General features: G+C 39.9%; 1 protein-coding gene across 5 annotated transcripts; it reads right to left on the reverse strand.

The window, feature by feature from the left end:
• Positions 1–339: 339 nt before the first annotated feature.
• Positions 340–16547, reverse strand: PRPSAP2 (phosphoribosyl pyrophosphate synthetase associated protein 2). Of its 5 annotated transcripts, none has more exons than XM_030002080.2 (12): positions 16415–16547; positions 13807–13926; positions 13057–13207; positions 11842–11894; positions 11651–11717; positions 10458–10630; positions 9368–9483; positions 5764–5819; positions 3234–3382; positions 2391–2461; positions 1530–1676; positions 340–1017 (listed from the first exon to the last, which is right to left on the reverse strand). In XM_030002080.2, exons 3-12 carry the CDS (start codon positions 13173–13175, stop codon positions 859–861), a joined length of 1110 nt encoding a protein of 369 aa, XP_029857940.1. In that variant the 5' UTR covers positions 13176–13207; positions 13807–13926; positions 16415–16547; the 3' UTR covers positions 340–858. The 5 variants fall into 5 exon arrangements, with proteins under 5 accessions (XP_029857940.1, XP_040976200.1, XP_040976199.1 ...); XM_041120266.1 differs by lacking the exon at positions 16415–16547 and adding an exon at positions 15240–16381; XM_041120265.1 differs by lacking the exon at positions 16415–16547 and adding an exon at positions 14134–16381.
• Between the last annotated feature and the right edge of the window lie 2 nt (positions 16548–16549).

A 16549-nucleotide genomic window follows, 5' to 3' on the forward strand; every position in this document is an offset into this window, starting at 1 on the left:
TTGATAGCACCTGCAACCGGATGGTGAAAGGTTGTATTTTGTGTGTTACAAGACTGCTCAGCAGAAGACAGGTTGAAAAATGACAACAAGTATCAGTACTAGGGAAAAGCAGCCTCTCCTCCTTGTTTGCAGGTGTTTGGCTACAAGAAGCAGCAAAACGCACGTTACTCCCCTTACTGCCAAGAAGCCTGAATCCTGTTCATATTCCAAAGTAACACGTTGGCATAAAAGAATCAATTCACCTCTTGATTTCTTTCAGTAACATAATACCTACAAATCATTTTTAAGTGGACACACTTTAGAAGACAAGTTACTAGTACATGAACATTTTTAGAAAGCTCACACAAAACAAGTCTTTATTCTTTGTTGCAGAAAATAAATACAGGTGCATATTTCATATGCTTTTCTATAAAAGCACTCCTACAAAATCACTTAACTGCATACAACAGTACAACCTTTTTGGCTTTTAAAATGCAAATATTATACAGTCACTTCATTTTATTATCTTTTAAAGCACTTGTAGCAAGCAGCTTTGGAAAAGGAATGCTTAATTTAGAAGCCAAATTCTTGCCTCAAGTGTTTTCTGGGTTTTTTTCCATCATGTATATAGTGCAACTAACCTAAAAGCAACTAGAACAGTTTTTTTTTTAAATGTTTATTCCCCACCCACCCGCAAAAAAACCAACCCTGCAAAGGAAAAAAAAAAAAAAGCTCTTAAAAACTGTTCTACCTTGATACTTAAACCAAGAGAAAACAAAAAGTGGCTCAATAGAAATATTAAGGTAAGCATGATGCTTCACAGCTCATTATCTGTTCGCTTCCAGTTTGGCCCGGGGTGTTTCTTTAAAATAAGAAGCATTAATCATCCAGTCCTATATTTCTGAAAAGGTATGACATTGACTCCCCATTATGGATCCTGCGAATGGCTTCTGAGAGGATCATGCTGATATCCACAGTCTTGATTTTAGGGCACTGGAGTTTTTGTATTTCATGTGGAATTGTGTTTGTAACAACCACCTACAGAAAGAAAGAAATCATCAGAAAGACATTAACTCCATTACGTTTTCCACCTCCCATATTAGAACTGCGAAAGGGAATGTCCACCCACCAGACCCTTGCTGATGAAAATAAGATTTTACATTACTGTCAGGGTCAAAATCTTAGGAGGAGCCATGCATTGCTACAGGATTGCATGTATCCATGGATACTAAAGGCACCGTCCTGCCTTCCTTTCATTCTGCCATGCAGGTCCAAAGTGAGGTACGAAAATATCCCCCACACTGAAGGGAAAAGTCTGCTAATACTGCCAGTCCATCATCTCACTACTTCCCTAGTTTCCCATTGCTATAGTTTTAAGGAGGCTTAGATGCTAATATTCTAGCACACAACTCCATGGTAAGAAAGCCTGAACCCAGAAACCTCCCAGCTAAATTCTTAATGCCAGTGTATTTTAAGAATCAAATCAGGAGAAAATTGCTTGCTTAAAAAACCCAAAATCATTTGATCAGAAATTCAGAATCCATGCTTACTTCATCGATTGCGGATTCCTCTATCAGCCTGGGAGCGTCTGAAGATAACAGGCCATGTGTGGCCATTACAAAGATCTTGTAAGCCCCCCTTTCCTTGAGGGTCTCGGCTGCAGCAAGAAAGCTGTCAACGTCATCTATGATGTCATCCTGTCAAAATAAGATCAAGTCAGTGAAGATTCACCACGTCCCCAGACAGATCAACACAGCACACCCAGATTGACATTACATCTTCTTCAAGCATAACAGTTTACAGCCAACACAAAACGGCCATTTTTATTGATGCTGTTCTTCAGACACCTGAGCCAGATGGTGAGGGCCAAAGAACGGAAAAGCAGAGTGTCCAAAACTACTGCAACATCAAGGGGCAGAGGGATTGCTCCATGAGGGGAAGAGGGAAAAGCCCAGACAACTGACATTCATTCAAAAACCAAACTAACAGGAAATTGGCCTTTCCCATGACAAGCCCAGAGATTACACTCTGCTTCAGAGAAACCATAACACAGCATCATCTCTACTTCACTGGCATTTCTAAACTCACAGAACAGAGACATGGTGATTTTCCCCTAATCTGATGTATAAGCACCACCTGAAACTCCTTACCTCAGGCAAGCACTTGAACAGAGATTTATCTGGCCTGTTCATAGAAACAAGGTCCAAATGCTGCTTTTCAGCACGGATCTCTTCATAGTTCACATGGTCACCTTCAGTAAGTGTGCAGAATACTGCCTCATGGTGTAAGTGCAGTATCAAAAGTCCACCATCAACCAAAGTTTAGTTGCTGATACAGCAGAATATCTACTTGATTTCTGCAACTTTAACATCTTTAATGTAATTTATCAGAAGTGATGGCATCTTACTTACCACGATAATAGCTATTCTTCCTCCTACATCTCCAACAACTGTGATGGGTGGTTTTTCCTTGGGAATCAGCACTAATTAATGGCAATTTTTTTTAGATGGGTAGAAAGGAGAAAGAAAGAGAAAAGCTTATACAATTTATTTCAAGTGTGGAAACGTCTGCTTTGCATGGGTCACCACTGTTATAGAGAGAAATGCAGCAACAACTATTTCAACCACCACACCATTACTGGGGAAAACACAGCAGGATTTTAATACATAGATGATTTTTTTAACCTTAGCCAAAGCATTAACTACATTCATTTGCACCCAAATTCTTAACCGATTCAATTAATTCTTAATTTTAGTACAGAGAATAGAGTGGCTTGCAGACACAACCAGTTCAATCACCCTACTGAGATCCCAGCTAGGTTTACGCAATGAAGTCTTGCTCGCGCAGCTATAGATCACATCCACATTCAGCAAGGTTACTCTGTCAAGGCCCGTGACATTACACAGCTACGCACAAAACCAGTGTCAGCTCAGCTTATTAGCTCTGTGTCCCAGAAAAACTCCAACAGGAAAAATAAATGGCAAAAAAGCCGGGCCTCTCTGCCAGCGGCTCTTCTGACTACCCGTAATGACACAGCCCCTCCCCTACACAGGGCACAGACCTCACATACAGCCTCGCACTAAAACCATGGAGAAAGAGCATCAAAAAGGAATCTTTTTTCTCCCTACTAAGAAAGAAGTAATCTTCTTTCCCCCTAAAGAACCACTCCTCTTTGATGGTCCATCACTGCCAGCCCCATTCCCCAAACGCACAAAAAACAATAGGTGAACACTTTTACACACAAACTTACTTACTGGGTATCTCCAAACTGGGATGAATAGCAGCTACATTTTTGGCTGTAGGTGGTGAGTGTCGACCATCCACCATGTCAGACTCAGCATCTTGAGCTTCCCCATGAATCACAGCAATTCCCAATCGTAAGCGCTCAGCAAATGACTGTGCCCTGCAGGGAAAGGGTTAAAAAACAGAAATACATTAAATTTAAAATTATTTACATACATACAATCCTAATCTATTTCCATTTTATTTCTAACATTTCAGAAGAAAAATGGAATGATCCTAAAATTTTAGGAAAACACATAGAAGAAAGCCCTTGCCCCTTAGTATCTTGTTTTCACCAGGCTTGTGAGAGTCAGAATAACCTTGCAAGTACCGATACTGGCCTTGAAGCAACAGGATAAATGCTGCAAGTCACATAATTCTGATTACTCCCTTCTGTTTTGCCCAACAGTCAAAAAAACATTTCCTTGCCTTCAGCATTCTTGAGATCCCATGCTTTAGCAGGTCTCATCTAACCAACCAAGAATAGCCTAGATGTCTGGATTGTCTACGTTTAATAGGAAAAAAATATTCACATGAAAACAGAAAACAAGTGTTCACCTATTTATTTTTAGCAAGATATGCACTAAATAAACACAATATTCCTGACCTTCTGACACATAACCTTAGATATCCTACAGAAAAGAGAATCCAGATGATCATTTTGCCTGACAAACCACACTTCAAAAGTTAAACAGCCCAGATTTTTACAAGCTTACAAAAAGCTCCTTCACCATGAAATATTTTTTCAACTAAAATTAGAAATTTATGTAAAGAAGTATAAGGTTAGCTGGGGGAGTGGGGAAAGCAGAGAGTCAGGAAAATAGGAATTTCACAGACAGTGCTTGTATCCCAGATACTGGAAGCAGCAAGTGAAAATTAGCAGATTCATCCCACATCACCTTGCATACCCAAGAGTTCGGTATCTAGCCTAAACCCATGATCTAGTATCCTTCTGGTGAAAGTGAGCCTGGCAAGTCGAGAGTGAGTCACTTTGTTGTAACATTAGCATCTAAGACCTGTGGCCTGAATCACCTCCTTTACACTTAAGCCTTGTTTCACTACCCAAACAACTCAAAGTCCAGAGAATAATTTGCCCATCGTGATGCTCAGTTAATTAAAAACAAAGAATCTTCTGCCCTGTGGTTATCATACAGTGAGGATATTTTTTCAAGTGGTTAACTACAGATAAATTATGATTTCAAACATATTTATCTTAAGAGTTATGACTTAGAAGGCGTAATCCTATCAACAAAATCATAGTAATTACTCTAAAATGCAATATTAAACTGAATAAAGTTCAAAGTAACAGTAAAATGAGTTATTCATTTTCCAGTGAGCTCAGAAACCACAGAAACATTCTCAACTTCATCCAGTGAAGGTTCTCTTTCACAGTAAGCATTCATCTGAAAAGTGTTTTCCTTGATTAGGCTGACACATTCAATCACCCTTTTCCAAATACAATGTACCTCCCCAAATACTGCTCTTAAATGCTCACATGTACATATGAAGAAGCTAAACAATACAGCTCTGGGGTCCTCTCCTACACAGATCGGTTACCTGTGCAACTTATCTGTCTGATCAGTTAAAGGTATGTGTAGACTACTTGCTGGCATGCACTATTACTTGACGAGCATGAAAACAAATGCCTGCCTACACCCAAGAGGGAATACTGACACCAAGTAAAAGGAACAGTCAAAGACAAGCAAATGTAAAATAACTGGCCAAAACAAATCACATAAAAATTACTCCTGGAAAACAAAGATGACGAAAGTTGTTCCCCTCACTACACTTCTACAAACTAAAGTATTTCTGATTTGCTGTATATAATAACAAAAACCTTTCCTACAAAGAGTATCATGATTCCTTGGCATGAAAGTCTAGATAACTTTTCAACAAACTATTGGCTTGTCACCACAGCAAATACAGTATCTCTTAAACCATTGTCCAACTCTTACACCACCTGCTGAGAGCAGTGTAATTCCAAAGAGTTCAGGAAGAGTCAACCAAAAATCTTCATGGGTTAAGAACAGTTGTTCACCCAACAAGGTCTTCACAATCAAAATCATCTCAAACGTCAAATCGTGTTTCACCATACTAGATGGTAAGCCATCTGTATTTAGGATCTGATCAACCATGTTCTAAGTTATGACCATGTTAAGCAATTACTCTGGATTAATAGCGTTATACTTCCAGCCATTTTAATTAATTTACAGCAGGAAATTTATAATGAAAATGCACACAAATATAATACAATTAAATACCTTCTTTATCCTAAGCACTGTACTGACCTACCTCATCCTTTCATTTGTTTGTTTTTTACTCTCCTTAGATTTATTATGATTATAGCAATGATGTAAAAACTACACATCTGACAAAGTAGAATTGGGAGGGATTTGAAGGCTGCATCTTCTAATTATTGGATATCTGTCCTTCACTTGATCCTAAGAACAAAATCACAATAGAGATTTCCTGCTCTAACGCAAGAGAGCAGATCTTACCCACCTCTTTGCAGACGCAGGTGATTTGGCCACAATTACAGCATTCCTGTAGTCTGGTATCTGTAGTAAATAACAGATAGCAATGTCTACTTCATATCTTCAGACAAATTTTAACTCAGTAAGAATCAGAGAACTTTATTTTGCCAGAAGAATTTTAAGCATCGAACATTTTACCTAACATAAGAAAGCAACCTCAAGAATCCATGGTACATGATCAAATTTCACAGCTCAGTAAAAACAGGTATTTAGAAAATTCAGATATTAACTTAAAACTGTACCTTTCATAAACACCATGTTACATTACAGATTACACAAAAGGCACTGCTTTAGAAGAACACCAGGGCTACATGGACAAGTGTTAAAAGAAACAGGAAACCATGAAAATTAAAGTTTCCTGTTCAACTTAATTTGTCTTGTGCATGCACACAGCAGTCTTTAGTCACTTGAAAACATAGCATTTTATCTACTTCCTATTGTTTTTCAGTGTACACCAAAAAAAGTAACACCTCTCCGTCTCTCCATCACATCATACTGACTCTTTATATGGACGATCAAAAGGGATAAAAATTCCACATTCACTGCACTGATCCTGGAGTCACAGTCTAATATTGCTGCAAACTGTCTTCTACGCAGATCAGCACTAGAGGATGCAAATGCCAACAGCAGCAAAGTGCATGGCCAAGAAGTCTGGGCTTCATTTCAAGGTCTGATGGGTACTTCAGTCAGTCTTCACAAGCACAGTCTACTCCAAAGTTTGCTGCCACTGCCCTGCCCCACTCTCATACTGGCCTTTCACTCCCGACTCCTCCTCTTCATTTAGCCAGCATTTTAGTCCCCATCTCTCCAAAGTTTCTTATCCTCGTCTCCATTTTCCCTACAAACAGCAACTCCACATTAGACTTGTCTTTCCCTGTCCACAACTTCTTGAGCATTCCACCATTCGCACTTCCAGCCCTCCTTTCCAACAGCAATCTATGCTCCCTCTAATATCTGATCTTACCCCCTTCCTTGCAAACTCAGCATTTTCCTTCACTGTGCTGCCCTGGGACGATCCGTCTGCCACAGAGTGCAGCATACAGAGAACCTGTCCTTCCATCAGTTGCTGTAACAATAGTCCACAGCCACTCTCAGCTGCAACAGCTAGCAAAGTCCTACAGAGTAGATTCAATCCTCAGAATCCCAGTGTTCAGGGACAGAAGACACTTTACTAAATACATGCAAATTGATCTGTTACAGTTGTAATTTCACCAATTTGGAGGGGATGACACCCTGACATCCAGTTCATTGCCTTGCTGTCAGATGTCAAATACCAGTTCCAGAGCATAGAAATACTTGGGTTTTTTCCAAACACAAGCAAGGTAAGTTCTTCTACATCTTATCCTCAAACATACAAGCCACACTGGCTGAATACTTCCAAAAGCACTCTAGCTGGGAAAGGCATGGGAAAGAAAAAATTAAGTTCTGAATTTGGGCATGGGCCTAACCAACTGAAAACAAGAGCTTTCCTGAGGACTTGTCAGGCAACATTAATAATCCGCAATGCTACTAACTCCACCTATAATACTGGGAATTCAGCATGTTCTGTCCTTTATAAACACTTAGTTATACAACAGGCTACAAAGATTAACATGATGGAAGGTATGGACAAGGCAGGGCCTGCCACTTGACATAATAAAGGCTTTGATCTTGTTCAGACATCATTGCCTCATTTTTCCCCTGCCAAATTATCAAATTTGTTCTCAGCTCTTTAAAAATGAAGTCAGAAAGCCAGAAATGTCATCCAAAACATAGTAAGTCATCAACAACTCCTCGTAAAAAAGAGCTACGTCACTCTAAGATTAACATGTACGCATAGGAAAGAGAAGACACTGAGTATTGAACATTTGCTAAGCATACAAGGGAAAATCACCAAATTATTTCTATACCACATTAATTTCACTAATTGGACTGTCTTCATCCCAGAACACCAAGTAATTCTCTCCACACCTATGCATAAATTCCTAACAGGGAACAACTACAAGCACTCATCCTCTTCACTTTCAGTTAAATGCTTTTTAAGTGACCTCCATTCTTATCAAGATCGGCTCTATTTCATGCTACTCAATACACCCCATCACAACTCCCATTTGAAACATTTTTCATGCTTTGGCATTCACGATGCAGGATATCTGGCAAGCTGCTGCCGCCATGAACTTGAGATGAATACTAAATTCTTCCTGAGCAGCGCTGGATGAAATTTTTAAGAAAAAATACTATAAATGACCTGGCTGGTGAAGGTACTTGCCAATATAGATCCCATGTGATCAGACACATTCAGTCAATTCCAGTTTTAGCAAGTCATCTCATGGACAAGCAGAGGAATGAAGAAATGAAAAACTGAAAGTATCTTTTAAAACCTCTCTACACATACTTCAGCAGATCTCGACAAACGTTCATTTGTTGGACTGCACAGCAGTGCCAGACTCAAAGCTGCAACAATTCTTTGTAAACCATCAAGAGCTCATGTATCAAAATGTGCTTCAAGACTAAACCAGGAACATGATGTTATCAACCATAATCCATACATTCAAGCAACATATAAAGGCATAACTTGTCTTGTGTCTGCATATTTGGTTTTCCACTTTTTTTTTCCTTTTTTTAACTTATGAAGTGCTTACGATGTGCAATGCTTCTTCCCTGGTATACAAGATGAAGGACCATGGCAAAGCCAGAGCCTGGAATTTTGTTCTAACATCCTCTTTGACTCTAGTACCAAATCAACTGATCACAACAGATTCAAATGGTAACTGATTCCCCAAACAGATTTTAACACTGTCATAAAAAAATCGTGTCAGTTTGGGTTTTGGTTTTTTGTTTTTTTTTTTAAATTGAGGCATTCATATCTCTATAAAAAGAAATAGCTTGGATTCAAAAGTAAGAGTGAGCTAAACCTTTCCTCTCACCAGGAAGAAAGCATTTGCTTTATTCCAAATTATAATTAGTCAGAGGCATACTATGCATCTTATACCTACAATTATCATTTGCACAATTTGTATGTATGAATCTACCAGGAGCACTTCTCAAAGCACTTGTAAGATGGAGAAATGGACACAAAGAACATCAGAAGTTAAGCCCCTCAAGTCGAGGCATGCTGAACAAACAGCAGGTGAAGATTTCCACACAAGAAGTCATCTGTTCTTACTTTCAGAGTAAAATCAATAGGCTCTCTCACTTAACCTCCAAAGTGTTTTCATAACGTGATATAAATTACACCTACACAAGCAGTCCATCCTATAAATGTCAAGGAAACTAGAAATAGGAAAGGAAGAGTGGATATCAAGCGCAAGAAGATCCTCTTTTTTTTAAATACTAGTTAGTGGAATATATCTAAGACAGAACAGTATCTCTGCATGGATAAAAAAACACCAGCGCTTCATGAAAGCAAAACTTAAGCCTGTGGGGAAGAAAAGAACCAACTGCCTCAACACCGTTCCTTGCCCCAACATGACCTTTCCCCCTTTAAAATTCTGTTTGAAGATTTAGTCTTTTCAGAGGAATTTGCTTCAGAAGCCTTGAGACACGACAAAAAATAATTTAAAAAAGCAATGGTAATGGCAGGCATTCCTCACCTCTTCTTGGATGTACTGTAGTAAAAATGGAGACGCTCTCAAGTTATCAACTGGAATATTGAAGAAGCCCTGTATTTCCTTCTGATGTAAATCCATGGTAATAAGATGAGTTAGTCCTTTTAAAAAAAAAATAAAACATAAAAAGACATACAGAGAAGCACATCAAGAAAAGTAAGAGAGAAGAACGGACACATGCTTTATTTCTCTAGTAAGTTTCACTGAAGTTTGTCCAGAACAAAATCTCTAAGCTGCATTAGAACAAGAATACTATACTCAGTGAAAGTACATAGTTAATATGCTATGTCCCTCTTAAGTACACCAGCATTATCACGTTTCGAGATTTCCACAGTGCCCTTTTAAAAAGAACCTCAGAACACTCTACATAATTGACTCAGTAGTGCCACACTGAGGCAGGTAAGATTTTTCTCAACAGATGACAAAATGGAAGCACTAATAAGACAAATTGTCCTATGCCCCATAGCAAGACCCCAGCACAGCTAATGTTAGAGTACTGAACTCCTGAAAAATGGGCCCAAATTCTAATCACCAAAACATTTCTCTCAAAATAAGAAACCAGATCACACTGTGTTCATTGTAACTGCCCATTCTTCCCAGGGACAGGAGCAAAACGAAAGAAGCAGAAAAGGCTCTTATTGAGGGCTGTGAAAATGAATAATCTCATTATCCCACATCATCTCAAATGTAAAGGACAGACACAAAGCATATTCATCCAACAGGTAAAAAACAGGCTAGAAATGACAAAGCACAACTGTTCGAGAGTGTTAGAAAGGCAAAGAACAGTATTATGAGAGATAGATATCATGGCTCAAAGCAGCAAGTCCAGCAGACTCATTTTGCCAGCTCAATAGGACACAATGTAAAATGGCTGTTACAGGCTTGGATTTTTTATGAACTCATCATTTGGAAACATTTCTAACTACATTCTCCTTCCTATATGGATTTTAAATTCACAAAAAAAAAGGCAGTTATTTTTAAAGAGTCCCAATTTGTGCACAGACCTCTAAACCTGAAACCTGACAGCAGGAGCCCGCATTGCCCTGATTTTATTTCATACGACCTGCATTCTTACCAGCTTTGCACATCATTGAAGCCAGTAGTTTAGAGACAATGGAGCCCCTTTTCCTCATCTTGCACTGTTTGCTGTATGGGAAGTAAGGAATCACTCCAATAATGCTTTTGGCACAGGAGGTTTTACAAGCATACACCATGATCAGGAGTTCCATGATCGTAGTATTCACATCCCTGGAACGAGAAGCATCTAGTTCTGTATCTCATGCATAAAAATCCCATATTCAACACAATATTTATACCCACTCCAGGGATTTCACTCCAATGCAGTAGAAAGTATGGTGTCTGAGCAATCTTCACTAAGAATCCAGCTGTGCACCTCAGGACAGCAAGTGCCCTGGACCCAACATTTTAATTCTTCACTAGAATTACACTTCATTATTTTTTTCACTTGGCTATTTTGGGCAATTCAGCAGTTTTTGTTATACCATTTTCAGGCTTTTAGTAATACAGCATGTTGCTGTACCAAAGCAGTCCATAATTTATCTCCAACATCTCCTTCTACTCTGCACAAACCGAAATATATGTATATTTTTTGATATAGATAAGCTTTTTTTAAAAAAGAAGTTTCAGGCTTTATGACATATTCCTCTATGCTAAATATTTAACCATTACCATCTATTTTCTGCCCTAAATGAAAATATTGAGAGGGTATCTTTTTAGATGAGAAACGGTCATCAACTAAGAGACCTACTATTTCTGTTGTCATTAAAAAAAAAGTTCTCAGCATTTGTAAAGTTCTTTTCACATTAAAAAAAAAAAAAAAAAAAAAAAAAGTTGTTTTCTGAATCATGGGACACATTGCCTAGGAAATGTTCCTCCTACATTTAGAACTTTGTAATGGTGCTGGAGACAGGGTAGCTGGAAAGGGAAGAATTTAAAGATAATGACATAAGCAAAAGAACGCACTTAGCGAAAGAATGCAGAGACCCAGGGAAAAATTTCATTGACATATTCACTGAAAATTAAAATAACAGAGGTTAGCTTATACTGAAGTCTTCTTTATGCACATATCAAGAAAACCCCAAAAACAGTAACAACAAAAAAAAACACAAAGAGAAGCCTCTATCTAGTTTATCTAAGCTTATTATAGTGTATCACACACATAAAATGCAAAGAAAAATTAAAACAGAAGCATTCCTATGGACAATCCATGTCAAAACGCTAGCACAGTGTCTTTAAACAGTTACTCACTTTGAAACTGTTTGGATGATAAATACATCCTTTCCTCTCACAGACTCCTGAATCTGCACTCTTGTTTCTGCCAAGAAGAGAAATATGTAATATTTGCAATAGCAAAACTCAGCAGAGTCTACGAAAAGGGTAGCCAATATACGCACATCATAGTTAGGTTAAGTTTCCAGTTTTGCCAATTAAATGCTCACCTCTGTTTGGCTCTTGATAAACCTGAACCTTCCCCATCTCAACGCCTAAGCGCCTGCAGGAGCAGAAAAAAGAGAAGTAGAAGTCAATATGGGGAAAAGAAGGGCAAAACAAACGCAAAACCATACAATGGAATAGTTACTGAAAAGGCTATATTTCACAGGAGAAAACCAAGAAAAGAAAATCCCAAACCATAAAACCAGTAATTATAGTGGAAATCTCTTAACAAAGCATCTACAATTTCCAGAAGCTGTACTGCAGGCTAAGCTAAACTAAGTTTCAAGTCAAGCTCAGACAAACAAGCAGTGGAAAGAAAATAATGCTTGATTACTAAATCACGTAACAATTTCTCATTTTTCATATGTATTTCTATATACATTCTATACATGTTGCCATATATATATGTATATACACACGGCAACATACATATGCACAATGCTTAAAAGACAACTTTAAAATCATTCTCTATAGAAAAAATGTCAATGTAGAGTAAATTGGAAATACTAGTGAGCTCTATTCGATGAATAACAGAAGACTAATGTCTGCTATATTTACTCCACTTCAGTATTAGCAGACCCTCATCACTAGAAAAAGGAGACAACCAAGTATGCTATGCACTTATGCCCAAGTCCTTGCCATGCATAACTTGAGTTCCTTTGCACTCTCCTTTCTCCTCCTATCTGTACCTAACTTCGGGTACATAAGCCTCAGGAAGAAATCCATCATGTGCAATACTCCTGGTAATGCTGTGCATCCCAGTACCATTATAGTAAGATGGTAAAAAATTACTTAAGTCATAAAAGTTCTGCTGAAGCTATTTGTGCATTTAAACCTAAAGAAACATTGCCATCTAAAATATACAGCGAGCGGGACGGACACAGCTTTGCTGTCTAAGAAAACTCCACTACAAGGAGAGTAAGAAAACTATAAAAACTTCTGCCATGATTATTTAACACTATCCAAACACTAATTTTCCCATGTGTTCTCTGTAAGCTACTGCAGCCAATCACAACCTGCCACGGAACAATTTAAACACAAGTTATTTTGTTATTGATCTGTTGAAATACACTGTGTAATACAGTGCACTAGATGTTCTTGCAAACCGTGGCAGTTTTCCAACGTAACTTTCCCTAAACAGAGAAATCAGTCTTTACTAAAGTAAGTCCCATCATAATAACACCAAGATCCTAAGCTGCCCTGCAGGAAATTTTACTTACTCAGCAATCCTCTTCGATAGTTCCATGCATGACGAATTGGAATTAGCTGAAAACAGCACCAGTCCACCCTTGGTTATATTCATGATGGCCCCAATTTCAGTTGATGGCACACAAAACATCAAACCTAAGTTGTTTTTCCACTTCTAAAAGACTGCAAGAGATCAAAGGTCTGTTAAGGCCGCAACATTAAAAACAAAAAAGAAACAAATTTTTTCTGTTTAGAAAGTGAGAGTTTCCCATAAGCCTGTATTTTCTAGCATTCTTAGTATTTGTTATCACCACTTCAATAGTACCAGGAATATACCCTTACAGAATGTTGTGACCCACAAGCCATGCCATTTACTGACCTAGCTCAGCATACCTAACTAGAAGGCACAAAGAAGGGGAGCTCAGCCTGCCTTGCCTTCCTTCTCCTGCCCCCAAGCTTTACATACCCTCCAGCAGAATGCTTCCTTGGAGGCCTCCAAAGATACCCCCAGACAACCTCCTAACTTCAACAGGTTTTTTCTTGGGTTTTTTTTTTCCTTTTTTTAAATGTTTTCCTCAGGCTATCATCTAGTAACACAGATTCTCTTTTCCATCAGCTTGTTGTGAGCAACATTTATTGACTTTTTCAAGATCACAAAGCCAGCGGGAGGTAGAACTGAGCTAAACAGAGCTCTTGGGTTCTGGCGCTGCTAAATTAGCTAGAAGAGTCTATTTCCATAGGTGCATATCTTTCCATCACTTGGCAAAAAATCATAAACTTACAAATAAGGATGAAAGGTAAGGAAGAGTTCAGTAAAGCTGGTAGCTGTAAATAATGACCTCTTGCACAATGCATCCACTTGGTGAAGCAGTTGTTATCATTCTTTGATACTAATATTTCTCCTGTGAAAACAGGAGAAAAATATCAAGAGGAAATCAATACAATTTTTTTTTCCAAATAAAGGCACAAACCACTAATCCCAATAAGGATTTGATGGGATTCCATCTCGACACTTTTTATTCTTCTTTGTAACATCACATTTTCATGACTTCTTCTACTATAACATTTTGTTCAAATAAAAGAAAAATAAATAAATAAACCACACTGACCAGCAGCCACTGATAGACCAAAGTAGCATTCAACTCAAAAAGTCCTAGGCTACTGCACTTCACTTCTGCTGTATAAATAGTCCAATCCTTCATCATCCATTTCAGCATTATTTAGGGGACTAAAATTATCAAATACGAGTGGCATAATTCAAAACAAAACAAAAGTAAATAGAAGTTAGGATAAATTAATAACCTCTTTCCTGGCAAATATCTCCCTGCTGAGAAACATAATTATCTAAGAGCCACACATGAGCTGTTCCAAAAAACTGATGGTGTATCAACTATTAAGTACTTCAAAACAGCACCAAGAAGAAAAACAACAGTTTTCATCTTACAGGAACAGCTGGCTAACTCTATAAAGAAACTCATTCAGCCCACCTTTGCAACTAGACATACTCCTGCTCAGTTTGACCTCGTCACAGAAACTGTACCTGATTTATTCTCAGTTAAAAGCCAAAGTCAAGTCAGGAACTTCCTAACAACAAATTTCTTCATGAAGCATCTATGCTACGCTCAATTGCTGTGAATGAAAACCTGCCTGTCATCAAAACTTCCAAACTGTGCAGAAAGAGAGCACAAATAGCAACAACTTCAGCAACAGAATTTGAACAACTAGATGTTTTGACTCTACTAGAACCTGGTGCTCCCCCATATACCACCAAAGCAAGACCCCATCCCTTTCAGCCTTTGCTTTCAAATGAGAAGGTAAAAAAAAAAAAAATCATCGTAGAAGGCAGTATGGTTACAGACACCCAGTCTCAAGCTCAACTATATCCCTATAACCCTCCCCAACTAAGTACCCAACAATTTAAGGGGAAACCTATTTCTTAGCTAGCATTTCTTCCTTTGTTCTGCTGTACACTTACTCTCTGTAACTCCCAGCTGTCAACTAAGGGCCATCATCCATCAAATATTCATAACGATGTTAAAGATACATCTTAAATCCAACAAAGTGAGCATGTACTAGAAATGCTTTTAGGTCTCAAACACCACCTGAAAGCACCCTGCTTGCATGATTAGATGGGAACAACATAGAGTCAACTTTCAATGTTACTAAAAACATTCACATGGTGTTTTGAAGACACAGTTTTTTCCAATTGTGTTACCTTCTTTGATCCATGGATTAGGGAAATGAGGAGTTAAGAGATCTGCTGAAAGACAAGAGTTGTTGGTTCCTGATTATTGTTCAGGGTGCATTTTACACCACAGTGAAATATTGACATATTCACAAACACTGAACATAGCTCTTCACATAACAATAGGTCAAGGACTTTCTTGGGGATGTACTTCAACAGCAACAAGTGGCCTACAGTGTGCATGGGGGGGGGGGGGGGGGGGGGGAAGTTGCATTTGTAGAGTAATATTGATGTATCAACCTTGAAACAGGTGTTGGGATGACAGAAAGCTCACAAAACTTTATTAGATGTGTAAAGACATGACTGCACAAGGGTACATGGGACTATAACTCTCTGGCTTGAGGTGGACAAATCTTCCAAGCCTGCATTAAATTTGGGAGAACACACGCACCACAGAGTAGGCTGCAGCCCACAAACTCCTACCCTTTCTTTTGGGCTGCACACAATTACACAGAGACGCCATGATGAACACAACAATTACTGGACTGGGTACACATGACACCCTACTCCCACCGGCTTCACACCTCCATGAACTGAGCATGTCCACACAGAAAGCAAGAGAGGCAGGAATAACTGTATGGGATAACCATGGTGCTAAAGAATTGATCCTCACGGGCTGGAGGGCAACTGAACCCTCTCACCCATCTCCCCACGGGGAATTTCCCTGGCCCAGAAGGGCCCTCCACACTAACCTATCCCCCTGGGCTAGACGGCAGAGGGTAGACCCTGCCACCCCACCCCTCCCTACAAGTCCTTCAGCTGCTCCAGGTGGGTTACACAGGCCCTGGGAGGGGAAGCCCGCCCAGGCACCCCAGGGTACCTGAGGATCCCTTCCCTCCTCCCAGGGGAGAGGCCTGGGCACGCCGCAGCCCCCAGCGTGGGAGCGAGCACACCGCTCCCCTTCACCTGTGGAGCTGGCGGACGGCGAGGAGCCCCCGGCAGCCCGGGAAAGGGGCCGCCCAGGAGAGGCCCCCCCCCCCCCCCCACAGGGCCCCTGAGGGGAGGGCGACGAAGCCCGTTACTCAGGCGGCGGAACCCCGTGTGGGGAAGGGGAGAGAGCGCTGGGGAAGGGGGATGTCCTGCCCTCACACAGCCGGCTGAAGTGAGCTGAGCGGGCGGGCGTGCCCCTTTCCTGAAGGCCTTACCTGCCGGCTCCGGCCCCCCGGCCCCGGGAGAAGGCAGCCCGGCCGGAGGGGAGGGGGAGAGGCAGAGGCAGCGGCGGAGCTCAGCCCCTCCGGTTGTCCGCTTGCAAGATGGCGGCGCCGCGCGAGGGAGGGAGG

This window comes from Aquila chrysaetos, chromosome 25, assembly GCF_900496995.4.
Source record: "Aquila chrysaetos chrysaetos chromosome 25, bAquChr1.4, whole genome shotgun sequence".
NCBI lineage: Eukaryota > Metazoa > Chordata > Aves > Accipitriformes > Accipitridae > Aquila > Aquila chrysaetos.